We start from the raw sequence: 26,685 nt of genomic DNA, 5'->3' as shown, positions 1-26,685 counted from the left end.
TAACTCAAGTCATTGTTTATAGGGAAAATACGAACAAGTTGCTATTATTGCGACATTAAATGAAGTTTAGCATCTGGCCCTCACTGGTTTTTAATTTTCATGGTTTGAGTGTGAGTAGCATAGTACGGCCTACTGGTGTTTCTATTATATTGAATTTGGCCAACGAAAACGTCTCAACTGAATTCCACCGTAAAAACGTTTTGAACAAGCTAGGCCTATATTGTAGCTCTTACCAACAAAGGTGATTGCCTACCCAACAAATAACACTTAAACTAAATAAGCAAAAAATTCAAAAGACTTTAGCCAACTAAAATGTCTCAACAAAATGTAACACTTTTTGCATAGGCTATTTAAAGAACTGGTTTAGATTATTAAATAGGCCTACAATAATAATGATTAACAATAATTGATAATAAATATGAAAATTAAATGAAAGGTAGACAATTGTATCAAACCCTCATAGCAAGTTCCACACAGTCCATTTGGCCATGCTAACGTTCTGCTCATCTTTGTCCACTACAATATTAAAACTTGTCCTACGAGGACATTCCCCTTGTCGCCTTCTTTTCACTATACTCTTTATCCTATAACTTTTGTTTTACTTAAAGGTGTGCTATGTAGAAATCTCTCTGCCAATTCCTGGTTGCTAAAATTCTAATAGTTTGCCTAATTTCAGTTTATGTGACAAAACAAGCAAGTATAGTGTAAATAATCATTGTACCATCTAAACCTGCTGCAAAATATATTTTCTAGAACCACATTTTTTAACATTTTAATCCGTTTGAAGTTGGTGTACAAAACGAAAGTAGACCAGGTGTGTCGAACGTAAGCAATCACTGAACTGACAAATTAACTAAGTAGCTCGTTGTGGTGCGTTGTCGGGGCCAAATCTTGCAGTACCAGCGGCACTCCAGGAACCAACCCTCATCTACAGCTTCTACAATCATCATCGTTGCCTCATCTCTATAGAAGCAGGGATGGGCAACTTTAATGGGGGTGGGGGCCACAAAAAAACGGAACTCATTAAGAGGGGCCGCAGTGGCTTGTGGGTCTACGGTTTTACCTTGCCTTATTAGATGACATTGCTTTAGATATCAGTCTCCTTTTGAACATAAATAGACTCTATGCACAGCGTACATAGTAACTCTAAAGTAGTTCCCACAGTGTGTAACTCATACTGTAAACTGAGTGCACAAAACATTAGGCTCAAGAAGGATTGTTAAGCCTCATACACAAGCCAATTGAATGCCATACAATAGCTGAACATCATTGCCAATCAGGGGCATCCCTTCATGTCAGCAGTGCATCCACCTGCAAATAGATTTTTCAGCAGGATAGTGGCCCATGCCACAAGGCTAGGATTGTCCAAGAATGGTTCCACGAACATGACAGTGACTTCCGCTTACTGCAGTGGCCTGCCTAGTCACCAGATCTCAATCCAATTGAGCATCTGTGGTATGAGCTGGAACGAGCTATTCGGAGTAGAGATCCACTACCAGCCAACTTGACACATTAAATTAGAAAGAATCCTCAGCAATCTACACACAATACCCCATTATGACACAATACCTCTTTATGACACAATACCTCTTTAGGACACAATACCCCATTATGACAAAATACCCCATTATGACACAATACCCCATAATGACACAATACCCCATTATGACACAATACCCCATTATGACAAAATGCCCCATTATGACACAATACCCCATTGTGACACAATACCCCATTGTGACACAATACCCCATTGTGACACAATACCCCATTATGACAAAATACCCCATTGTGACACAATGCCCCATTGTGAAACATTACCCCATGATGACACAATACCCCATTATGACACAATACCGCTTTATGACACAATACCACATAATGACACAATACCCCATTATGACAAAATACCCCATTGTGACACAATACCCCTTTATGACACAATACCCCATTTGTCACGCCCTGACCATAGAGAGCTTTTTATTCGCTATGTTGGTTAGGTCGGGGTGTGACTAGGGTGGGTCATCTAGGTGATTATGTTTCTATGTTGGCCAGGTATGGTTCCCAATCAGAGGCAGCTGTTTGTCGTTGTCTCTGATTGGGGATCATATTTAGGCAGCCATTTCCCCTTTGTGCTTTGTGGGATCTTGACTATGTATAGCTGCCTGTTAGTACTATTGTTAGCTTCACGTTTCTTTTTGAGATTTATTGTTTTTGTTTTGCTGTGAGTTTCACCTAGTAATAAAAAGATGTGGAACCCAGATCACGCTGCGCTTTGGTCCACTCATTATAATGATCGTGACACCATTATGACAAAATACCCCATTATGACACAATACCCCATTGTGACACAATACCCCATTATGACACAATACCCCATTGTGACACAATACCCCATTATGACACAATACCCCATTATGACACAATGCCCCATTATGACACAATACCCCATTGTGACACAATACCTCTATGACACAATACCCCATTATGACACAATACCTCTTTATGACACAATACCCCATTATGACACCATACCTCTTTATGACACAATACCCCATTATGTCCCAATACCCCATAATGACACATTACCTCATTATGACACAATAGCCCATTATGACACAGTACCTCATTATTACAAAGCGAAAACAGTTTTTTTTCCTTCATTACAAATGTATAAAAAAACTGAAATACCTTATTTACATCAGCATTCAGACCCTTTGCTATGAGACTCGAAATTGAGCTCAGGTGCATCCTGTTTCCATTGATCATCCTTGAGATGTTCTACAACTTTGATTGCTTAAATAAAGGTTAAATAAAGGTTAAATAAAGGTTAAATAAAGGTTAAATAAAGGTTAAATAAAGGTTAAATAAAGCTAAAAAATAAAATAAATTGGAGTCCAAATTTCCAGAAGGACAACCATCTCTGCAGCACTCCACCAATCAGGCCTTCATGGTTGAGTGGCCAGACGGAAGCCACTCCTCAGTAAAAGGCACATGACAGCCCACTTGGAGTTTGCCAAAAGGCACCTAAAGACTCTCAAACCAATAGAAAAACATTCTCTGGTCTGATGAAACCAAGATTGAACTCTTTGGCCTGAATGCCAAGCGCCACGTCTGGAGGAAACGTGGCACCATCCCTATGGTGAAGCATGGTGGTGGCAGGATCATGCTGTGGGGATGTTTTTCAGTGGCAGGGACTTGGAGACTAGTCCGGATCGAGGGAAAGATTAACGGCGCAAAGTACAGAGAGATCCTTGATGAAAACGTGCTCCAGAACGCTCATGACCTCAGCCTGGGGAGAGGTTTACCTTCCAACAGGACAACGACCCTTAGCACACAGCCAAGACAAAGCAGGATTGGCTTCTCGACAAGTCTCTGAATGTCCTTGAGGGGCCCAGCCAGAGCCCGGACTTGAGCCCGATCTAACATCTCTGGAGAGACCTGAAAATAGCTGTGCAGCAACTCTCTCCATCCAACCTGACAGAGCTTGAGAGGATCTGCAAAAAATGAGAGAAACTTCCCAAATACAGGTGTGCCAAGCTTGTAGCGTCATACCCAAGAAGACTCGATGCCGTAATCGCTGTCAAAGGTGCTTCAACAAAGTACTGAGTAAAAGGTCTGAATACTTATGTAAATGTGATATTTCAGTTTAATTTAAAAAAAAAAAATCAGCAAAAATGTCTAAACCTGTTTTTGCTTTGTCATTATGGGGTATTGTGTGTAGATTGATGAATGAAAAAAACAATTTAATATTAGAATAAGACTGTAACGTAACAAAATGTGGAAAAGTCAAGGGGTCTGAATACTTTCTGAAGGCACTGTATATCTATGGTTATGAATACTTATTGATCAATGCTTGTATCAACCTATGGTACATTATCAGCTTATGGAAGACTACTGGCCTTGATAAACTCAATGCCTTCTGTGGATGTTCTGTGGATGTTCTGTGGAAACAGACCATAAATCTTATCTTACTTTGGTCGTGTTCCCCTGCTCAGACATGCATCAACCAATGGTTGTGTGGCACGTCATCGACTGTGCCGTCAGGCACCAGATTGCTATAACATATGTGATTAGCTGAGTGGTTCCTATTTATAACTTGTCAGAAATGTCCCGTTGATCAACAAGCCCATGGCTTGATCAACAGCTTAAGGCTTTTAGCTAGGTTTTTTAATCCTGTTTATATTTTGTTGTAACGTTTGAGTCCCTGAAATATCGGATGAGCACACATAAGACATGGCATAATATGTAGAACTGAATGAAATTACCTTTAAAACGTGGAATCTTTCTCTCCACCCCATGGCGCGTGATGTTCCCCAATGATGAAAGGGGGACATGAGTGAAAAAGTTTGGGAAAAACTGGGTTAGCTATTACTTTGTAAGATCTGGCGTCAACAATGTCTGAATAGGGGACCACAATCATAATCTTTTATTATCTTACCTGTATCCTACTACAGTGGTGAGGTGTGGCCCCCTGTCCCCTCCTGCCATGGGGAACATGTCCTGTGTGGACCCCCTGGGGGCTTCCTCCTTCACCTCCTCCTGTGGGTTCTCCTGTGAGGAGGGCTACCTGCTGAGAGGAGACACCAACCTCACCTGTTTATCTACTGGACAATGGACCAACCACACACCTGCATGTGAACGTGAGCTATACCGAGACAACTAGAGGGAGTTTCAATGTGATAAGAACCATTATTTATTCAAAAAGAATCCATTATGAATGAGTTCCGCAATGGCTCCACCTGTAGCCTGGAGTGTGAGAAGGGTTTTGTTCTGGTAGGAACTAACTCCACCCGTTGCCCCTCACTGGCTTACTGGAGCCACGCCCTTCCTGTCTGTCAGGGTAAGACCAGGGGTGTTCAGGTAGAAATGTGTGGTGTAGAACAGATGTGATTGTCATGTATGATTTGGAACTGTGTCAGATCTATTCACTTCATTTCTATCTGGAAAATTCTGAATTGTTTCACCTCACTGAATAAGGTGAACCTAAACTATTGTGGTTAGCTGAAGGATTAGGAACAGTATATCTGGCATGGGGGGGGGGGGGCTCCCGAGTGGCGCAGCGGTCTAAGGCACTGCATCTCAGTGCTAGAGGCGTCACTACAGACCCTGGTTCGATTCCAGGCTGTATCACAACCGGCCGTGATTGGGAGTCCCATAGGGCGGCGGACAACTGGCCCAGCATTGGCCAGGGTAGGCCGTCATTGTGAATAAGAATTTGTTTTTGACTGACTTGCCTAATTCAATAAAGGTTAAATCAAATATCATATTATAATAGGAATAGATAAATATAAATGTGTAATTATAATAGATATATCTTGGGCCTGTGTGTCACAACCTGTGTCCTCTTTATATCCCTCCAGCTCTGCAGTGCGACACCTTAACCTCTCCCCCGCATGGCTCCATGAACTGCTCTGACCTCCATGGTCAGTTCCACTACGGGTCCCAGTGTCTGTTCTCCTGTGAGGAGGGGTTCCTGCTGAACGGGTTGGCTGATACAGAGTGCACCTCCCTGGGCACATGGAGCAGGAGCGCCCCCCTCTGTCTGGGTAACTCACCACATCCTAGTTCAAACCATAGCTAGGTTGAAGATACCCAGGTTAGGAAAATGTAATGATTCCATGTGGAAGCTTTAGAAAATAAACAGATTCATGGGACCAGTGCCATTGCTGAGCAGCATCGCTCATCCCTTAGATTGAATTCTTCCTCGTTTATGCAAAGATTTCTGGGATATTAGAATCCTTGTCTTAACCATTTATCTTCAACCTAGAGCCATTTTCTCTCTGTCATTTAGTAAAACCTTTGTTATTTTCAACCTAGAACCATAGTCTGTCTGGCATCTATTTTTGGAAATTGTGTCAGATCAGACGTATTCATATACATTTCTCTCTGAACACCAAGGGTTCCAACGTAGAAGCCTAAAATGACTTGTGTTTAGTCAATGTGCTATTGGTTAAGTAAAGGATTCACAGAATGTGTCTGGTGTCACTTATATCTGACTTCTCTCTGTGCCCCTCCAGCTCTGCAGTGCGACACCTTAACCTCTCCCCCGCATGGCTCCATGAACTGCTCTGACCTCTATGGTCAGTTCCACTACGGGTCCCAGTGTCTGTTCTCCTGTGAGGAGGGGTTCCTGCTGAAAGGGTTGGCTGATACAGAGTGCACCTCCCTGGGCACATGGAGCAGGAGCGCCCCCCTCTGTCTGGGTAACTCACCACGTCTTCAAACCATGCTGGATACATACCCCCATCTACTGGGCCGAGAATGAAGCTTTTTAAATAAGTAATAGGGACAGATTATTCTCATAATGCACATTTAGTCCAAATATCTATTGTTACAGAGGTACGTGACTTACAGCGTTACTATTCATTTAGCTTTCTATGAATCAGGATGTGAATGTAGTGTGTTTCTCTGCGTCTTCTCTTATCTGTATCCTACTACCAGGGTTGGTTTTGTAGGTTACTTTGTAAATGTAATCCGTTAGTTACTAGTTACCTGGACAAAATTGTAATCAGTAACGTATTGATTACACAACATCAGTAACATAATCAGATTTATTTTGGTTACTTTTGGATGACTTTCCCCTTAAAAACTTCTTATGGCTGCAATTCCGTTAACGGGATGATATGACAACAGCCAGTGAAAATGCAGGGGGCCAAATTCAAACAACAGAAATCTCATAATTAAAATTCCTCAAACATACATGTATCTTATACCATTTTAAAGGTAATCTTGTTGTTAATCCCACCAAAGTGTCCGATTTCAAATAGGCTTTACAGCGAAAGCACCACAAACGATTACGTTAGGTCACCGCCAAGTCACAGAAAAATTCAGCCATTTTTCCAGCCAAAGAGAGGAGTCACAAAAAGCACAATTAGAGATAAAATTAATCACTAACCTTTGATGATCGTCATCAGATGACACTCGTAGGACTTGATGTTACACAATACATTAATGTTTTGTTCGATAAAGTTAATATTTATATCCAAAAACCTCAGTTTACATTGGCGCCATGTTCAGAAATGCCTCCAAAATATCCGGAGAAATTGCAGAGAGCCACGTCAAATAACATAAATACTCATCATAAACTTTGATGAAAGATACATGTTTTACATAGAATTAAAGATACACTTGTTCTTAATGCAACCGCTGTGTCAGATTCTTTTAAAACTTTACGGAAAAAGCAAACCATGCAATAATCTGAGACGGCGCTCAGAAGAAATATAAACATTTTCCGCCATGTTGGAGTCAACAGAAATCAGAAATTATATTATAAATATATTATAAATATTCCTTTACCTTTGATGATCTTCATCAGAATGCACTCCCAGGAATCCTAGTTCCACAATAAATGTTTGATTTGTTCGATAATGTCCATTATTTATGTCCAAGTAGCTACTTTTGTTAGCGCGTTTAGTACACTTATCCAAACGCTCGTGCAGGTCCAGCCGAACGTTGGACGAAAACTTCAAAAAGTTATACTACAGGTCGAAGAAACTTGTCAAACTAAGTATAGAATCAATCTTTAGGATGTTGTTATCATGAATATTCAATAACGTTCCAACCAGAGAATTCCTTTGTGTCTAGAGAACCAATGGAACGCATGTCGCTATCATGTGAAATGCGCGTGACCAGGACCTGGCTCTCTGCCAGTAACCTGATTCATTCCCCTCTTATTCAGCCCCACAACACAGTAGAAGCCTCATTCAAGGTTCTACAGACTGTTGACATCTAGTGGAAGCCGTAGGAAGTGCAAACAGATCCATATCCCACTGTGAATTCAATAGGGCCTGGGTTGAAAATCGACCAACCTCAGAATTCCCACTTCCTGTTTGGATTTCTTCTCAGGTTTTTGCCTGCCATATGAGTTCTGTTATACTCACAGACATCATTCAAACAGTTTTAGAAAGGTCAGAGTGTTTTCTATCCAATACTAATAATAATATGCATATATTAGCAACTGGGACTGAGGAGCAGGCCGTTAACTCTGGGCACCTTTCATCCAAGCTATTCAATACTGCACCTGCAGCCATAAGAAGTTAGAGGCATTAGAAGAGGTCAAAAAGGATCCATCAAACACACTTGGTGTGTCATCATAGCTGATGATTGGTGGTCATCATTTGGTGTGCCGTCATAGAGGTCTCTGATTGGTGGTCATCATTAGGTGTGCCATCATAGAGATCTCTGACTTGTGATCAGACTCGCTCAGGAAGAACAAACAAACTTAAACTTGCGCCTTTTTTCAATGCTGAATTGAATGTCACTGAGAAAACAGAAAGGTGTTTTAATGTATTTTTGGCAAACATATTTTATGACTTTTAAAGTATTCCAATAAGTAATCATCTAGTTTTTCAAAAGTACAGTGTCTGTTATCTGATTACAATATTTTAGCTGGTAACGTAACTGAGAAGTTTGTTTTTTTATAATCCGATTACATGTAATTTCTTACTCCCCAACCCTGCCTACTACAGTGGTGAGGTGTGGCCCCCTGTCCCCTCCTGCCATGGGGAACATGTCCTGTGTGGACCCCCTGGGGGCCTCCTCCTTCACCTCCTCCTGTGGGTTCTCCTGTGAGGAGGGCTACCTGCTGAGAGGAGACACCAACCTCACCTGTTTATCTACTGGACAATGGACCAACCACACACCTGCATGTGAACGTGAGCTATACCAAGACAACTAGAGGGAGTTTCAATGTGATAAGAACCATTATTTATTCAAAAAGAATACATTATGAATGAGTTCCGCAATGGCTCCACCTGTAGCCTGGAGTGTGAGAAGGGTTTTGTTCTGGTAGGAACTAACTCCACCCGTTGCCCCTCACTGGGTTACTGGAGCCACGCCCTTCCTGTCTGTCAGGGTAAGACCAGGGGTGTTCAGGTAGAAATGTGTGGTATAGAACAGATGTTATTGTCATGTAGGATTTGGAACTGTGTCAGATCTATTCACTTAATTTCTATCTAGAACATTCTGAATTGTTTCACCTCACTGAATAAATCCAAAGGGTTGGAACGGAGAACCTAAGCTATTGTGGTTAGCTGAAGGATTAGGAACAGTATATCTGGCATGGGGGGCTCCCGAGTGGCACAGCGGTCTAAGGCACTGCATCTCAGTGCTAGAGGCATCACTACAGACCCTGGTTTGATTCCAGGCTAAATCACAACCGGCCGTGATTTGGAGTCCCATAGGGCGGTACACAATTGGCCCAGCGTTGGCCAGGGTAGGCCGTCATTGTAAATAAGAATTTGTTTTTGACTGACTTGCCTAATTCAATAAAGGTTAAATAAAACAAAATATCATATTATAATAGGAATAGATAAATATAAATGTGTAATTATAATAGGAATATCTTGGGCCTGTGTGTCACAACCTGTGTCCTCTTTATACCCCTCCAGCTCTGCAGTGCGACACCTTAACCTCTCCCCCGCATGGCTCCATGAACTGCTCTGACCTCCATGGTCAGTTCCACTACGGGTCCCAGTGTCTGTTCTCCTGTGAGGAGGGGTTCCTGCTGAACGGGTTGGCTGATACAGAGTGCACCTCCCTGGGCACATGGAGCAGGAGAGCCCCCCTCTGTCTGGGTAACTCACCACGTTTTCAAACCATGCTGGATACATACCCCCATCTACTGGGCCGAGAATGAAGCTTTTTAAATAAGTAATAGGGACATGTTATTCTCATAATGCACATTTAGTCCAAATATCTATTGTTACAGAGGTACGTGACTTACAGCGTTACTATTCATTTAGCTTTCTATGGATCAGGATGTGAATGTAGTGTGTTTCTCTGCATCTTCTCTTATCTGTATCCTACTACCAGGGTTTTGTAGGTTCCTTTGTAAATGTAATCCGTTAGTTACTAGTTACCTGGACAAAATTGTAATCAGTAACGTATTGATTACCCAACATCAGTAACATAATCAGATTTATTTTGGTTACTTTTGGATAACTTTCCCCTGAAGAGGCATTAGAAGAAGTCAAAAAGGATCCATCAAACACATTAGGTGTGTCATCATAGAGGTCTCTGATTGGTGGTCATCATTTGGTGTGCCATCATAGAGGTCTCTGATTGGTGGTCATCATTTGGTGTGCCATCATAGAGGTCTCTGATTGGTGGTCATCATTTGGTGTGCCATCATAGAGGTCTCTGACTTGTGGTAATCATTTGGTGTGCCGTCATAGAGGTCTCTGATTGGTGGTCATCATTTGGTGTGCCGTCAAAGAGGTCTCTGATTGGTGGTCATCATTTGGTGTGCCGTCATAGAGGTCTCTGATTGGTGGTCATCATTTGGTGTGTCATCATAGAGGTCTCTGATTGGTGGTCATCATTTGGTGTGCCGTCAAAGAGGTCTCTGATTGGTGGTCATCATTTGGTGTGTCATCATAGAGGTCTCTGATTGGTGGTCATCAATTGGTGTGCCGTCATAGAGGTCTCTGATTGGCTGTAATCATTTGGTGTGCCGTCATAGAGGTCTCTGATTGGTGGTAATCATTTGGTGTGCCATCATAGTGGTCTCTGATTGGTGGTCATCATTTGGTGTGCCTTCATAGAAGTCTCTGATTGGTGGTAATCATTTGGTGTGCCGTCTTAGAGGTCTCTGATTTGTGGTCATCATTTGGTGTGCCGTCATAGAGGTCTCTGATTGGTGGTCATCATTAGGTGTGCCATCATAGAGGTCTCTGATTGGTGGTCATCATTTGGTGTGCCGTCATAGAGGTCTCTGATTGGTGGTAATCATTTGGTGTGCCGTCATAGAGGTCTCTGATTGGTGGTCATCATTTGGTGTGCCGTCATAGAGGTCTCTGATTGGTGGTCATCATTAGGTGTGCCATCATAGAGGTCTCTGATTGGTGGTCATCATTAGGTGTGCCATCATAGAGGTCTCTGATTGGTGGTCATCATTTGGTGTGCCATCATAGAGGTCTGTGCCTTGTTGTCAGGCTCGCTCAGGAAGAACAAACAAACTTAAACTTGTGCCTTTTTTCAATGCTGAATTGAATGTCATTGAGGAAACAGAAAGGTGTTTTAATGTATTTTTTGGCAAACATATTTTATGACTTTTAAAGTAATCCAAGAAGTAATCATCTAGTTTTTCAAAAGTACAGTGTCTGTAATCTGATTACAATATTTTTGCTGGTAACGTAACTGAGTAGTTTGTTTTTTTATAATCCGATTACATGTAATTTCTTACTCCCCAACCCTGCCTACTACAGTGGTGAGGTGTGGCCCCCTGTCCCCTCCTGCCATGGGGAACATGTCCTGTGTGGACCCCCTGGGGGCGTCCTCCTTCACCTCCTCCTGTGGGTTCTCCTGTGAGGAGGGCTACCTGCTGAGAGGAGACACCAACCTCACCTGTTTATCTACTGGACAATGGACCAACCACACACCTGCATGTGAACGTGAGCTATACCAAGACAACTAGAGGGAGTTTCAATGTGAAAAGGACCATTATTTATTCAAAAAGAATCCATTATGAATGAGTTCAGCTATGGCTCCACCTGTACCCTGGAGTGTGAGAAGGGTTTTGTTCTGGTAGGAACTAACTCCACCCGTTGCCCCTCACTGGCTTACTGGAGCCACGCCCTTCCTGTGTGTCAGGGTAAGACCAGGGGTGTTCAGGTAGAAATGTGTGGTGTAGAACAGATGTGATTGTCATGTAGGATTTGGAACTGTGTCAGATCTATTCACTTAATTTATATCTAGAACATTCTGAATGGTTTCACCTCACTGAATAAATTCAAAGGGTTGGAACTGAGAACCTAAACTATTGTGGTTAGCTGAAGGATTAGGAACAGTATATCTGGCATGGGGGGCTCCCGAGTGGCACAGCGGTCTAAGGCACTGCATCTCAGTGCTTGAGGCGTCACTACTGACCCTGGTTTGATTCCAGGCTGTATCACAACCGGCCGTGATTGGGAGTCCCATAGGGCGGCGGACAATTGGCCCAGCATTGGCCAGGGTAGGCCGTCATTGTGAATAAGAATTAGTTTTTGACTGACTTGCCTAATTCAATAATTGTTAAATAATACAAAATATCATATTATAATAGGAATAGATAAATATAAATGTGTAATTATAATCGGAATATCTTGGGCCTGTGTGTCACAACCTGTGTCCTCTTTATATCCCTCCAGCTCTGCAGTGCGACTCTTTAACCTCTCCCCCGCATGGCTCCATGAACTGCTCTGACCTCCATGGTCAGTTCCAGTACGGGTCCCAGTGTCTGTTCAGCTGTGAGGAGGGGTTCCTGCTGAACGGGTTGGCTGATACAGAGTGCACCTCCCTGGGCACATGGAGCAGGAGAGCCCCCCTCTGTCTGGGTAACTCACCACATCCTAGTTCAAACCATAGCTAGGTTGAAGATACCCAGGTTAGGAAAATGTAATGATTCCATGTGGAAGCTTTAGAAAATAAACAGATTCATGGGACCAGTGCCGTTGCTGAGCAGCATCGCTCATCCCTTAGATTGAATTCTTCCTCGTTTATGCAAAGAGTTCTGGGATGTTAGAATCCTTGTCTTAACCATTTATCTTCAACCTAGAGCCATTTTCTCTCTGTCATTTAGTAAAACCTTTGTTATTTTCAACCTAGAACCATAGTCTGTCTGACATCTATTTTTGGAAATTGTGTCAGATCAGAGGTATTCATAAACATTTCTCTCTGAATACCAAGGGTTCCAACGTAGAAGCCTAAAAGGACTTGTGTTTAGTCAATGTGCTATTGGTTAAGTAAAGGATTCACAGAATGTGTCTGGTGTCACTCATATCTGACTTCTCTCTGTGCCCCTCCAGCTCTGCAGTGTGACGCCTTAACCTCTCCCCCGCATGGCTCCATGAACTGCTCTGACCTCCATGGTCAGTTCCACTACGGGTCCCAGTGTCTGTTCTCCTGTGAGGAGGGGTTCCTGCTGAACGGGTTGGCTGATACAGAGTGCACCTCCCTGGGCACATGGAGCAGGAGAGCCCCCCTCTGTCTGGGTAACTCACCACGTCTTCAAACCATGCTGGATACATACCCCCATCTACTGGGCCGAGAATGAAGCTTTTTAAATAAGTAATAGGGACATATTATTCTCATAATGCACATTAGGCCAAATACCTATTGTTACAGAGGTACGTGACTTACAGCGTTACTATTAATTTAGCTTTCTATGGATCAGGATGTGAATGTAGTGTGTTTCTCTGCATCTTCTCTTATCTGTATCCTACTACCAGGGTTGGTTTTGTAGGTTACTTTGTAAATGTAATCTGTTAGTTGCTAGTTACATGGACAAAATTGTAATCAGTAACGTTTTGATTACCCAACATCAGTAACATAATCAGATTTATTTTGGTTACTTTTGGATGACTTTCCCCTTAAAAACTTCTTATGGCTGCAATCCCGTTAACGGGATGATATGACAACAGCCAGTGAAAATGCAGGGGGCCAAATTCAAACAACAGACATCTCATAATTAAAATTCCTCAAACATACATGTATTTTATACCATTTTACAGGTAATCTTGTTGTTAATCCCACCAAAGTGTCCGATTTCAAATAGGCTTTACAGCAAAAGCACCACAAACGATTAAGTTAGGTCACCGCCAAGTCACAGAAAAATTCTGCCATTTTTCCAGCCAAAGAGAGGAGTCACAAAAAGCACAAATAGAGATAAAATGAATCACTAACTTTTGATGATCTTCATTAGATGACACTCGTAGGACTTGATGTTACACAATACATTAATGTTTTGTTCGATAAAGTTAATATTTATATCCAAAAACCTCAGTTTACATTGGCGCCATGTTCAGAAATGCCTCCAAAATATCCGGAGAAATTGCAGAGAGCCACGTCAAATAACATAAATACTCATCATAAACTTTGATGAAAGATACATGTTTTACATAGAATTAAAGATACACTTGTTCTTAATGCAACCGCTGTGTCAGATTCTTTTAAAACTTTACGGAAAAAGCAAACCATGCAATAATCTGAGACGGCGCTCAGAAGAAATATAAACATTTTCCGCCATGTTGGAGTCAACAGAAATCAGAAATTATATTATAAATATATTATAAATATTCCTTTACCTTTGATGATCTTCATCAGAATGCACTCCCAGGAATCCTAGTTCCACAATAAATGTTTGATTTGTTCGATAATGTCCATTATTTATGTCCAAGTAGCTACTTTTGTTAGCGCGTTTAGTACACTTATCCAGACGCTCGTGCAGGTCCAGCCGAACGTTGGACGAAAACTTCAAAAAGTTATACTACAGGTCGAAGAAACTTGTCAAACTAAGTATAGAATCAATCTTTAGGATGTTGTTATCATGAATATTCAATAACGTTCCAACCAGAGAATTCCTTTGTGTCTAGAGAAGCAATGGAAAGCATGTCGCTATCATGTGAAATGCGCGTGACCAGGACCTGGCTCTCTGCCAGTAACCTGATTCATTCCCCTCTTATTCAGCCCCACAACACAGTAGAAGCCTCATTCACGGTTCTACAGACTGTTGACATCTAGTGGAAGCCGTAGGAAGAGCAAACAGATCCATATCCCACTGTGAATTCAATAGGGCCTGGGTTGAAAATCGACCAACCTCAGAATTCCCACTTCCTGTTTGGATTTCTTCTCAGGTTTTTGCCTGCCATATGAGTTCTGTTATACTCACAGACATCATTCAAACAGTTTTAGAAAGGTCAGAGTGGTTTCTATCCAATACTAATAATGATATGCATATATTAGCAACTGGGACTGAGGAGCAGGCCGTTAACTCTGGGCACCTCTGGGCACCTTTCATCCAAGCTATTCAATACTGCCCCTGCAGCCATAAGAAGTTAGAGGCATTAGAAGAGGTCAAAAAGGATCCATCAAACACACTTGGTGTGTCATTATAGCTGATGATTGGTGGTCATCATTTGGTGTGCCGTCATAGAGGTCTCTGATTGGTGGTCATCATTAGGTGTGCCATCATAGAGGTCTCTGACTTGTGGTCAGACTCGCTCAGGAAGAACAAACAAACTTAAACTTGCGCCTTTTTTCAATGCTGAATTGAATGTCACTGAGAAAACAGAAAGGTGTTTTAATGTATTTTTTGGCAAACATATTTTATGACTTTTAAAGTAATCCAAGAAGTAATCATCTAGTTTTTCAAAAGTACAGTGTCTGTAATCTGATTACAATATTTTTGCTGGTAACGTAACTGAGTAGTTTGTTTTTTTATAATCCGATTACATGTAATTTCTTACTCCCCAACCCTTCCTACTACAGTGGTGAGGTGTGGCCCCCTGTCCCCTCCTGCCATGGGGAACATGTCCTGTGTGGACCCCCTGGGGGCCTCCTCCTTCACCTCCTCCTGTGGGTTCTCCTGTGAGGAGGGCTACCTGCTGAGAGGAGACACCAACCTCACCTGTTTATCTACTGGACAATGGACCAACCATACACCTGCATGTGAACGTGAGCTATACCAAGACAACTAGAGGGAGTTTCAATGTGATAAGAATTATTATTTATTCAAAAAGAATACATTATGAATGAGTTCAGCTACGGCTCCACCTGTACCCTGGAGTGTGAGAAGGGTTTTGTTCTGGTAGGAACTAACTCCACCCGTTGCCCCTCACTGGCTTACTGGAGCCACGCCCTTCCTGTCTGTCAGGGTAAGACCAGGGGTGTTCAGGTAGAAATGTGTGGTGTAGAACAGATGTGATTGTCATGTATGATTTGGAACTGTGTCAGATCTATTCACTTCATTTCTATCTGGAAAATTCTGAATGGTTTCACCTCACTGAATAAATCCAAAGGGTTGGAATGGAGAACCTAAACTATTGTGGTTAGCTGAAGGATTAGGAACAGTATATCTGGCATGGGGGTTTCCCGAGTGACGCAGCAGTCTAAGGCACTGCATCTCAGTGCTAGAGGCGTCACTACAGACCCTGGTTTGATTCCAGGCTGTATCACAACCGGCCGTGATTGGGAGTCCCATAGGGCGGCGGACAATTGGCCCAACGTTGGCCGGGGTAGGCTGTTATTGTGAATAAGAGTTTGTTTTTGACTGACTTGCCTAATTCAATAAAGGTTAAATAAAACAAAATATCATATTATAATAGGAATAGATAAATATAAATGTGTAATTATAATAGATATATCTTGGGCCTGTGTGTCACAACCTGTGTCCTCTTTATATCCCTCCAGCTCAGCAGTGCGACTCTTTAACCTCTCCCCCGCATGGCTCCATGAACTGCTCTGACCTCCATGGTCAGTTCCAGTACGGGTCCCAGTGTCTGTTCTCCTGTGAGGAGGGGTTCCTGCTGAACGGGTTGGCTGATACAGAGTGCACCTCCCTGGGCACATGGAGCAGGAGAGCCCCCCTCTGTCTGGGTAACTCACCACATCCTAGTTCAAACCATAGCTAGGTTGAAGATACCCAGGTTAGGAAAATGTAATGATTCCATGTGGAAGCTTTAGAAAATAAACAGATTCATGGGACCAGTGCCATTGCTGAGCAGCATCGCTCATCCCTTAGTTTGAATTCTTCTTCATTTATGCAAAGAGTTCTGGGATATTAGAATCCTTGTCTTAACCATTTATCTTCAACCTAGAGCCATTTTCTGATTGATTAAACCCCTACAGTGGTCCAGTGTGAGAACCTATTGCCCCGACTGCCATCTCCACCACCCACTCCAACCTCAACTCAACCACCAACTCGGGGACCCTTCATGAACTGCTCACACTCCCTCGGGGAGTTTAGCTTCAGCTCTCTGTGCCTCTTCACCTGCAGCAAAGGCTACTATCTGAACGGAACAGAAGAGCTGTCCTGCACCTCAGAGGGACAATGGAGTGACCTTGTGCCCTCTTGCCAAAGAAACATCACCTCTGTCCAAGGTTGTAATGACTATTTGTTTACATCAAATATTATATACAATATTGTTTACATTATATACACTGAATTCAATTGAACAGTAGTACATTAGGTCATATCATAATTTCCCCTGATTTTTCTTCATCTCATGTGACTACAGCATAGCATCCATCCTTACAGGGTGACCTCTTGGTTTACCTGCTCTGTTCTGACCCTGTGGTGACTGTGGTTGTTCTATAGAGTCAGGGAAGTGACTGGTTGTTCTATAGAGTCAGAGATAGTGACTGGTTGTTCTATAGAGTCAGGGATAGTGACTGGTTGTTCTATAGAGTCAGGGATAGTGACTGGTTGTTCTATAGAGTCAGAGATAGTGACTGGTTGTTCTATAGAGTCAGGGATAGTGACTGGTTGTTCTATAGAGTCAGGGATAGTGACTGGTTGTTCTATAGAGTCAGGGATAGTGACTGGTTGTTCTATAGAGTCAGGGATAGTGACTAGTTGTTCTATAGAGTCAGAGATAGTGACTGGTTGTTCTAAAGAGTCAGGGATAGTGACTGGTTGTTCTATAGAGTCAGGGATAGTGACTGGTTGTTCTATAGAGTCAGGGATAGTGACTGGTTGTTCTATAGAGTCAGGGATAGTGACTGGTTGTTCTATAGAGTCAGGGATAGTGACTAGTTGTTCTATAGAGTCAGAGATAGTGACTGGTTGTTCTAAAGAGTCAGGGATAGTGACTGGTTGTTCTATAGAGTCAGGGATAGTGACTATGGTTGTTCTATAGAGTCAGGGATAGTGACTGGTTGTTCTATAGAGTCAGGGATAGTGACTGGTTGTTCTATAGAGTCAGGGATAGTGACTGGTTGTTCTATAGAGTCAGGGATAGTGACTGGTTGTTCTATAGAGTCAGGGATAGTGACTATGGTTGTTCTATAGAGTCAGGGATAGTGACTAGTTGTTCTATAGAGTCAGAGATAGTGACTGGTTGTTCTAAAGAGTCAGGGATAGTGACTGGTTGTTCTATAGAGTCAGGGATAGTGACTGGTTGTTCTATAGAGTCAGAGATAGTGACTGGTTGTTCTATAGAGTCAGGGATAGTGACTGGTTGTTCTATAGAGTCAGGGATAGTGACTGGTTGTTCTATAGAGTCAGGGATAGTGACTGGTTGTTCTATAGAGTCAGGGATAGTGACTAGTTGTTCTATAGAGTCAGAGATAGTGACTGGTTGTTCTAAAGAGTCAGGGATAGTGACTGGTTGTTCTATAGAGTCAGGGATAGTGACTGGTTGTTCTATAGAGTCAGGGATAGTGACTGGTTGTTCTATAGAGTCAGGGATAGTGACTGGTTGTTCTATAGAGTCAGGGATAGTGACTAGTTGTTCTATAGAGTCAGAGATAGTGACTGGTTGTTCTAAAGAGTCAGGGATAGTGACTGGTTGTTCTATAGAGTCAGGGATAGTGACTATGGTTGTTCTATAGAGTCAGGGATAGTGACTGGTTGTTCTATAGAGTCAGGGATAGTGACTGGTTGTTCTATAGAGTCAGGGATAGTGACTGGTTGTTCTATAGAGTCAGGGATAGTGACTGGTTGTTCTATAGAGTCAGGGATAGTGACTATGGTTGTTCTATAGAGTCAGGGATAGTGACTAGTTGTTCTATAGAGTCAGAGATAGTGACTGGTTGTTCTAAAGAGTCAGGGATAGTGACTGGTTGTTCTATAGAGTCAGGGATAGTGACTGGTTGTTCTATAGAGTCAGGGATAGTGACTGGTTGTTCTATAGAGTCAGGGATAGTGACTGGTTGTTCTATAGAGTCAGGGATAGTGACTATGGTTGTTCTATAGAGTCAGGGATAGTGACTGGTTGTTCTATAGAGTCAGGGATAGTGACTGGTTGTTCTATAGAGTCAGGGATAGTGACTGGTTGTTCTATAGAGTCAGGGATAGTGACTATGGTTGTTCTATAGAGTCAGGGATAGTGACTGGTTGTTCTATAGAGTCAGGGATAGTGACTGGTTGTTCTATAGAGTCAGGGATAGTGACTGGTTGTTCTATAGAGTCAGGGATAGTGACTGGTTGTTCTATAGAGTCAGGGATAGTGACTATGGTTGTTCTATAGAGTCAGAGATAGTGACTGGTTGTTCTATAGAGTCAGGGATGGTGACTGGTTCTATAGAGTCAGGGATAGTGACTGGTTGTTCTATAGAGTCAGGGATAGTGACTGGTTGTTCTATAGAGTCAGGGATAGTGACTGGTTGTTCTATAGAGTCAGGGCTAGTGACTGGTTGTTCTATAGAGTCAGGGATAGTGACTGGTTGTTCTATAGAGTCAGAGATAGTGACTGGTTGTTCTATAGAGTCAGGGATAGTGACTGGTTGTTCTATAGAGTCAGGGATAGTGACTGGTTGTTCTATAGAGTCAGGGATAGTGACTGGTTGTTCTATAGAGTCAGGGATAGTGACTGGTTGTTCTATAGAGTCAGGGATAGTGACTGGTTGTTCTATAGAGTCAGGGATAGTGACTGGTTGTTCTATAGAGTCAGGGATAGTGACTATGGTTGTTCTATAGAGTCAGAGATAGTGACTGGTTGTTCTATAGAGTCAGGGATAGTGACTGGTTCTATAGAGTCAGGGATAGTGACTGGTTGTTCTATAGAGTCAGGGATAGTGACTGGTTGTTCTATAGAGTCAGGGATAGTGACTGGTTGTTCTATAGAGTCAGGGCTAGTGACTGGTTGTTCTATAGAGTCAGGGATAGTGACTGGTTGTTCTATAGAGTCAGAGATAGTGACTGGTTGTTCTATAGAGTCAGGGATAGTGACTGGTTGTTCTATAGAGTCAGGGATAGTGACTGGTTGTTCTATAGAGTCAGGGATAGTGACTGGTTGTTCTATAGAGTCAGGGATAGTGACTGGTTGTTCTATAGAGTCAGGGATAGTGACTGGTTGTTCTATAGAGTCAGGGATAGTGACTGGTTGTTCTATAGAGTCAGGGATAGTGACTGGTTGTTCTATAGAGTCAGGGATAGTGACTGGTTGTTCTATAGAGTCAGGGATAGTGACTGGTTGTTCTATAGAGTCAGGGATAGTGACTGGTTGTTCTATAGAGTCAGGGATAGTGACTGGTTGTTCTATAGAGTCAGGGATAGTGACTGGTTGTTCTATAGAGTCAGGGATAGTGACTATGGTTGTTCTATAGAGTCAGGGATAGTGACTGGTTGTTCTATAGAGTCAGGGATAGTGACTATGGTTGTTCTATAGAGTCAGGGATAGTGACTATGGTTGTTCTATAGAGTCAGGGATAGTGACTGGTTGTTCTATAGAGTCAGGGATAGTGACTATGGTTGTTCTATAGAGTCAGGGATAGTGACTATGGTTGTTCTATAGAGTCAGGGATAGTGACTGGTTGTTCTATAGAGTCAGGGATAGTGACTGGTTGTTCTATAGAGTCAGGGATAGTGACTGGTTGTTCTATAGAGTCAGGGATAGTGACTATGGTTGTTCTATAGAGTCAGGGATAGTGACTATGGTTGTTCTATAGAGTCAGGGATAGTGACTGGTTGTTCTATAGAGTCAGGGATAGTGACTATGGTTGTTCTATAGAGTCAGGGATAGTGACTATGGTTGTTCTATAGAGTCAGGGATAGTGACTGGTTGTTCTATAGAGTCAGGGATAGTGACTGGTTGTTCTATAGAGTCAGGGATAGTGACTGGTTGTTCTATAGAGTCAGGGATAGTGACTATGGTTGTTCTATAGAGTCAGGGATAGTGACTGGTTGTTCTATAGAGTCAGGGATAGTGACTATGGTTGTTCTATAGAGTCAGGGATAGTGACTATGGTTGTTCTATAGAGTCAGGGATAGTGACTGGTTGTTCTATGGTTGTTGTGTTAAAGAGTCCTCTAGGATGTTGGCCTATGCAGTGGTGGGAGCTGCCTCTGCTGCTGGGCTGTTACTACTGCTGGGACTGGGCATGCTGGTCGCAAAGAAGCTCAGCAAGAAAGGTAAGAGAAATGGATTAAAGACATGTATTTCATATTGTATGTGTAACCTCGTCACCAGGCTATTGCACCAGAGCTTGAGGAGGAAATTTCTTGTGTTTGACACTATTTCAAACGGGCCATCTTTCTTTCATCTATAATGTCTTACTGTGTTAGGCCTTACTGTGTTAGAAGCAGTGATACTATAGTACTATAGTAGTATTAGTATATAAGTATAGTACTGTTGTAGTAGTATGTAAGTATACTGATAGTATAGTTAAAGCCTGTTCCATAATAATAATCCCTGTTTCTGGTCCGTCCCAGGTGACTTCAACTTTGACAACTCGTTATGGGAGGAAAGAGAGAACCCTGCTTTTGAGATTTCTTAAAAAAAGAATGTGCTTAATGACATTGTAACTGTAAAACAAGGTTTTGCATAACGAGTTGGATATTGAATTAAACAAGTTAATAGTTTTCAATGTATTTAAAGCCATCACTGTTCCTTTTATACAATTTTTTCTACACTTATTTTTGTGTATAGGCTGTTAAAGCTAAAATATGTAACTTTTGGGCGACCCGACCAGATTCACATAGAAATGTGAGTTATAGATATGTAATTATTGAAAATAAGCCTAAGAAGCGGTATATCTGTTCTATGTATACTATTTCTATGCCTCCCATTCTTAAGTTTCGTTTTTTCATCTTTTACTTTCGGGTTTTGTACACCAGCTTCAAACAGCTGAAAATGGTTCAAACAGCTGAAAATGCAATTGAAAATATATTTCACAGCGATTTAGATGGTACAATGATTCTCTACACTCTGTTTTGTGTATATTAGGAAAACTGTTCGAATTTTAGCAACTAGGAAATGGCAGAGTGATTTCTGCATATTTCACCTTTAATGGATGTTAGATATGTAGGATTTTAATTTGACCAGTATTGTCGCAGCAAAATAATCTTGCATCAACAGGATTTGAACATTTAGTCCATTCACACTTTTCCGTGATGTAATGTTACTTGATCGGTGGTTAGGCTATTAGCTGGCCAAAATTGGGCTACATTACAGTGCAATAAGTATGTTAGTGGTTTTCAGTGAATTTATGTAAATCCTGCAGCGCAGGAAAATTCTCAGCGACAACAGATTGATCAAATTAAGATCCCATATCTGTATGTAGCTTGCAGTCAAACTGATGGCTTTCTATGTTTCTCATCACGTTCACTTGGACAAATGTTGTATTCAATATATTGAGATCAATAGAATGCAGAATGTGCAGTGCTGTAAAAAAAAGTATTTTCTCCATTTCTTTTGTATTGAATGTTATCAGCTCTTCAACCGGAATCTAATATTAGAGAAAGGGAACCTGAGTTTACAAATAACAACAACAAAAAATATATACTTATTTGATTTATTTAATTAACAAAATTATGCCACACCCAATTACCCTGTGTGAAAAGTAATTGCCCCCTTTACACTCAATAACTGGTTGCGCCCCCTTTAGCTGCTATGACTCCAACCAAACACTTCCTGTAGTTGTTGATCAGTCTCTCACGTCGCTGTGGAGGAATTTTGCAATTATTGTGTTATTTGTTCACTCAGATTCCCTTCATCTCATATTAGATTTTGGTTGAAGATCTGATAACATTCAGTATAAAACATTTGCAAAAGTTGAGAAAATTATGCCCACCTCACCCCCTCTTACACTGCCTCGCTGACCACCTCAGCCCCCTCTCACCCTGCCTCGCTGACCACCTCACCCCCCTCTCATCCTGCCTCACTGTCCACCTCACCCCCCTCTCACCCTGCCTCACTGTCCACCTCCTTCCTCTCTCACCCTGCCTCACTGTCCACTTCACCCCCCTCTCACCCTGCCTCACTGTCCACCTCCTTCCTCTCTCACCCTGCCTCACTGTCCACTTCACCCCCCTCTCATCCTGCCTCACTGTCCACCTCACCCCCCTCTCATCCTGCCTCACTGTCCACCTCACAAAGTGTCAACCTGGCATGTAGTGTCCTGCCTGTCTGACAGGTGAGCCATCATCTCAACATCGATAGTATTGTCAGGGTTGGAGTCAACTCCCTTCCAACTCCATCTATTTCATCATGTGGACTGAAACGGAGTGCTCTCATGAAAAAGCCAACATAACCCTTAATTATGACTGTGTTAGGTGATTTGGGGATATTAGCAAGCTAGGAGCAATACAACCATTATTTGTAGTATTTATAAAGAATTGTTTGGGCCTTTGACATGAGGCCCTTAACTGATCACAATATGAGTTTTAATCAGTGTTGGGGGGGTAGTAAACTACATGTAGTTCAACTAGTAATTTAACTACATTAGCTTGTTGGCAGTTGAACTAATTTAAAATCTTGGTAGTGTTTTCAGTAGTTGATTACTTTTTTTTGGCTTGTAGTGGTGTAGCTAACTGCTGGAACTACACACTACATTTGTGCACCCAACAACAATAAAATATGGGTGAAGAAGGCAATAATTTCCTTCTTTTTTTTTGTTGCATCAGACCTGCCTAATTCTCAATTGAAACACAGCTTTTGTGTTTAATCGGCTAAATTACACATTCTGACACCAGAGGGATCTATCCTTGCAATTTGTAGTCTATGACATTCCCAGCCTGGTCTCATAGATTAAACGTAAACAAGTAAATGTAAATCCGGGACACTCAAATTAGTTTGATATGTTACGTTTGGTATGGTTACATGAGACAGATAGTTACTTAAGGTAAAAACAAAAGGAAGGCGATTGGTCGGCGTGGATGGATGGGTGTATAACGCAAATGTCTGGCACCCCAAAGGCGTGTTCGAATCTCATCACGGACAACTTTAGCTAATTCGCAACTTTTCAACTACTTTTTAGCTACTTAGCATGGTAGCTAACCCTAACATTACATCTTTAACCTAACTCCTAACCTTAACCTGAACCTTAACCCTAACCTCTAGCCAAGCTAACGTTAGCCAGCTAGCTGATGTTAGCATTAGCCACTTAGCTTACATTAACCACGACAAATTGGAATTCGTAACATATCATACGTTTTGCATGTTCATAATATATTGTACGTTTTGCTCATTCGTAACGTAAAAAGTACTGATTGTAATTCGTAACATATCATGTGAAATGTGTGATGGACATCCCCAAATTAATACATACCATACAAAAACGTAACATATCATACTAAATGGAGTGTATATAACAAGTTATACGAAATGCTCTGAGACCAGGTTGACATTTCAGATCTAGATATGATCATAATTTTTTAAAGTAAGAAACGTTCAGTAAACTATATTTTCCATAACGGTAGCTTTAGCGTAGCTTATCTTCCAATGTGAAGTAATTGGTAGCTTGGTAACAGTGGAGGCTGCTGGGTGGAGAACGGCTCATGATAACGGCTGGAACGAAGCAAATGAAAACCATGTGTTTGATGTGTTTTATACCATTCCACTGATTCCGGTTCAGTTATTACCATAAACCATGTGTTTGATGTGTTTTATACCATTCCACTGATTCCGGTTCAGTTATTACCATAAACCATGTGTTTGATATGTTTTATACCATTCCACTGATTCCGGTTCAGTTATTACCATAAACCATGTGTTTGATGTGTTTTATACCATTCCACTGATTCCGGTTCAGTTATTACCACAAGCCCATTCTCCCCAATTAAGTTGTCACCAACCTCCTGTGTTTGGTAAACTATAGTATATTTTCAGAGTAGCTTCCCCAAAACTGGTTCCAATATTGTGTCTCCAGACATGTTTTGTTGGACATCATATTGTATACTTGGTCCACAATGGCCATATCATATGGTCTGCTTCTAGCTGAAGGTGAACTAAGAAATGATTAGTTCGAGATTCTTCTACAAAGCGAGCGCATCTGTCTCCGCGCTGAAACAGCTTGAAGCCAATTATAGTGGTTAAAAGACAGAGGGTTTGTGCCCCACGGTTGGCACGGGAGGTGCAATAAATAACCGATTCGCTGACAGGAAGCCGTTTGGCTACCGTCAGAATAATAATGAGGTTATTGCTACCCGCTGTGACCGTATGATATCCATTTGATTATTTTTCCTCGTCTCACGGGATGCTGCTGGCAACCGGGCCAGTGTGCAGCGGAGAAACGCGTGTACGTGCACAAACGCACACACACACACATTCGATCACATGTTCTACTTCAGGGTTCTCCAACCCTATTTCCTGAAGAGCTACCAGGAGGTTTTCACTCCTGGTCTGGACTGGTTGGCAGTTGAATACCACTGGTGACAGACTGTTAGATTGTTCCTGACCATTGACTTGCACCAGGGCCGGCTCCAGACTTTTTGAGGCCCAAACCACACAATTCGTTTTTTTAGTGGATGTACATTCTAAAGTTAATTTCCTGCAATTCTACACATTTTGTCATGGGACGTAGAGAAAATGTTGCAGTTTTAAAGCAAGTTTTCTACAGTTCACATTTTGCCATTTTTTTTTTGTAGAATTTTATAACAAATTTGATGCAATTCTACTTATGTTGCCATGGAGCACATATCGTTTTTCTTTGCAGTTTTAAAGCTAATTTCCTGCAATTTCACACATTTTGCCATGACTTATGCCATATTAATGATATCTGAGTGAGAGTGACTAACAAAATCATTGAGGGCGATCTGGAGGACAGGCCCCCCGGGCCACGTGCCCTGTGTGCCTGGTTTGTTATTCAGCCATGATTATTACATGTTAAGAGAACTGGCTAGACTAACTTACCCGTCTAAAAGTTGTTAGCTGACATGGCTAATTGAGTTATTGTCAGTGACTGACAAAATAACAACTGCTGATGTACAACCAGATGTTTAACTATCACCTGGTGTATTCTACTGTTCTCTCAACAGTAAGTTATGACCCCCACAGGGGGGGGGCCTAGCGACCCCTTATGCCTGGAACCGGCCCTGACTTGCACTCTCTGCTCCCTGAGGTCTGATTTCAGGGGAACATGAGACTGGACGGTGTGTAGAGAGGGTTCACGGCGGGGTCAAGGAGACACAATATGCATCATATCTGTGTGGCGCACCACACATTCTCCCCTGACACAGCTTTCAACCCCTCTGTCGTCTCCCCGGTACATAGCCTCCCCTACCCAGGAACGGTGCATTCCAGCTGGGCACAGAACCTGGGTGGTCTCCCTTTAGGCCTGCTGGAGGAAGGAAGGCAGAAAAATGCAGGTAGGGCCATTTGACAGAGGGGAGCCCAATGTGAGACAGGCGGTGGAGGATGTGATTATTAACCTGCATCTGACTCATTCTGCTGTCATAACCCAGTCTGATTATCCATCCCCCTTCATCTTCCACCTGACAGGGAGAGAGATGGGAGACCGAGGTAGAAAGAGGGAGAGAGATGGGAGACAGGGGTAGACAGAGGGAGACAGAGGTAGATAGGGGGAGACTGGGGTAGACAGGGGGAGACAGAGGTAGATAGGGGGAGACAGAGGTAGACAGGAGGAGACATGAGTAGACAGAGGGAGACAGAGGTAGACAGAAGGAGGGACAGGGGGAGACTGGGGTAGGGAGATGGCCTCAGTGGCCTGCTCACAGAGATGGGACAGATAAGCACTGTGGATAGACTGGCCCAGGACTCACCCTTCGTCTGCTATAACTCAGTCTGCTATACCTCAGTCTGCTACACCTCAGTCTGCTATACCTCAGTCTGCTATACCTCAGTCTGCTATACCCCAGTCTGCTATACCTCAGTCTGCTATACCTCAGTATGCTATATACCTTAGTCTGCTATACCGCAGTCTGCTATACCTCAGTCTGCTATACCTCAGTCTGCTATACCTCAGTCTGCTATACCTCAGTCTGCTATATAACTCAGTCTGCTATACCTCAGTCTGCTATACCTCA

The 26,685-nt window shown here is 42.3% G+C and overlaps 1 protein-coding gene across 2 annotated transcripts in view; it reads left to right on the top strand.

Annotated features, from left to right (window-relative positions):
* The window catches only part of selp (selectin P), a 28,666-nt gene extending 4,232 nt beyond the window's left edge, over positions 1-24,434 (top strand). The window contains exons 8-20 of one of the 2 annotated variants that reach the window (XM_071346503.1): positions 4,458-4,643; positions 5,364-5,549; positions 6,021-6,206; positions 8,472-8,657; positions 9,393-9,578; positions 11,211-11,396; positions 12,132-12,317; positions 12,789-12,974; positions 15,250-15,435; positions 16,171-16,356; positions 16,609-16,860; positions 20,725-20,832; positions 21,133-24,434. In XM_071346503.1, coding sequence (XP_071202604.1) covers positions 4,458-4,643; positions 5,364-5,549; positions 6,021-6,206; positions 8,472-8,657; positions 9,393-9,578; positions 11,211-11,396; positions 12,132-12,317; positions 12,789-12,974; positions 15,250-15,435; positions 16,171-16,356; positions 16,609-16,860; positions 20,725-20,832; positions 21,133-21,197 — 2,285 coding nt within the window. In that variant the 3' untranslated portion in view covers positions 21,198-24,434. The remainder of the gene's footprint in view (positions 1-4,457; positions 4,644-5,363; positions 5,550-6,020; positions 6,207-8,471; positions 8,658-9,392; positions 9,579-11,210; positions 11,397-12,131; positions 12,318-12,788; positions 12,975-15,249; positions 15,436-16,170; positions 16,357-16,608; positions 16,861-20,724; positions 20,833-21,132) is intronic. The other variant, XM_071346504.1, reaches the window with a different exon arrangement.
* Positions 24,435-26,685: the final 2,251 nt, after the last annotated feature.

This window comes from Salvelinus alpinus, chromosome 16, assembly GCF_045679555.1.
Source record: "Salvelinus alpinus chromosome 16, SLU_Salpinus.1, whole genome shotgun sequence".
Lineage (NCBI taxonomy): Eukaryota > Metazoa > Chordata > Actinopteri > Salmoniformes > Salmonidae > Salvelinus > Salvelinus alpinus.
Note: the sequence above shows the minus strand (reverse complement) of the source record. Positions and strands in the feature narration are given on the sequence as shown.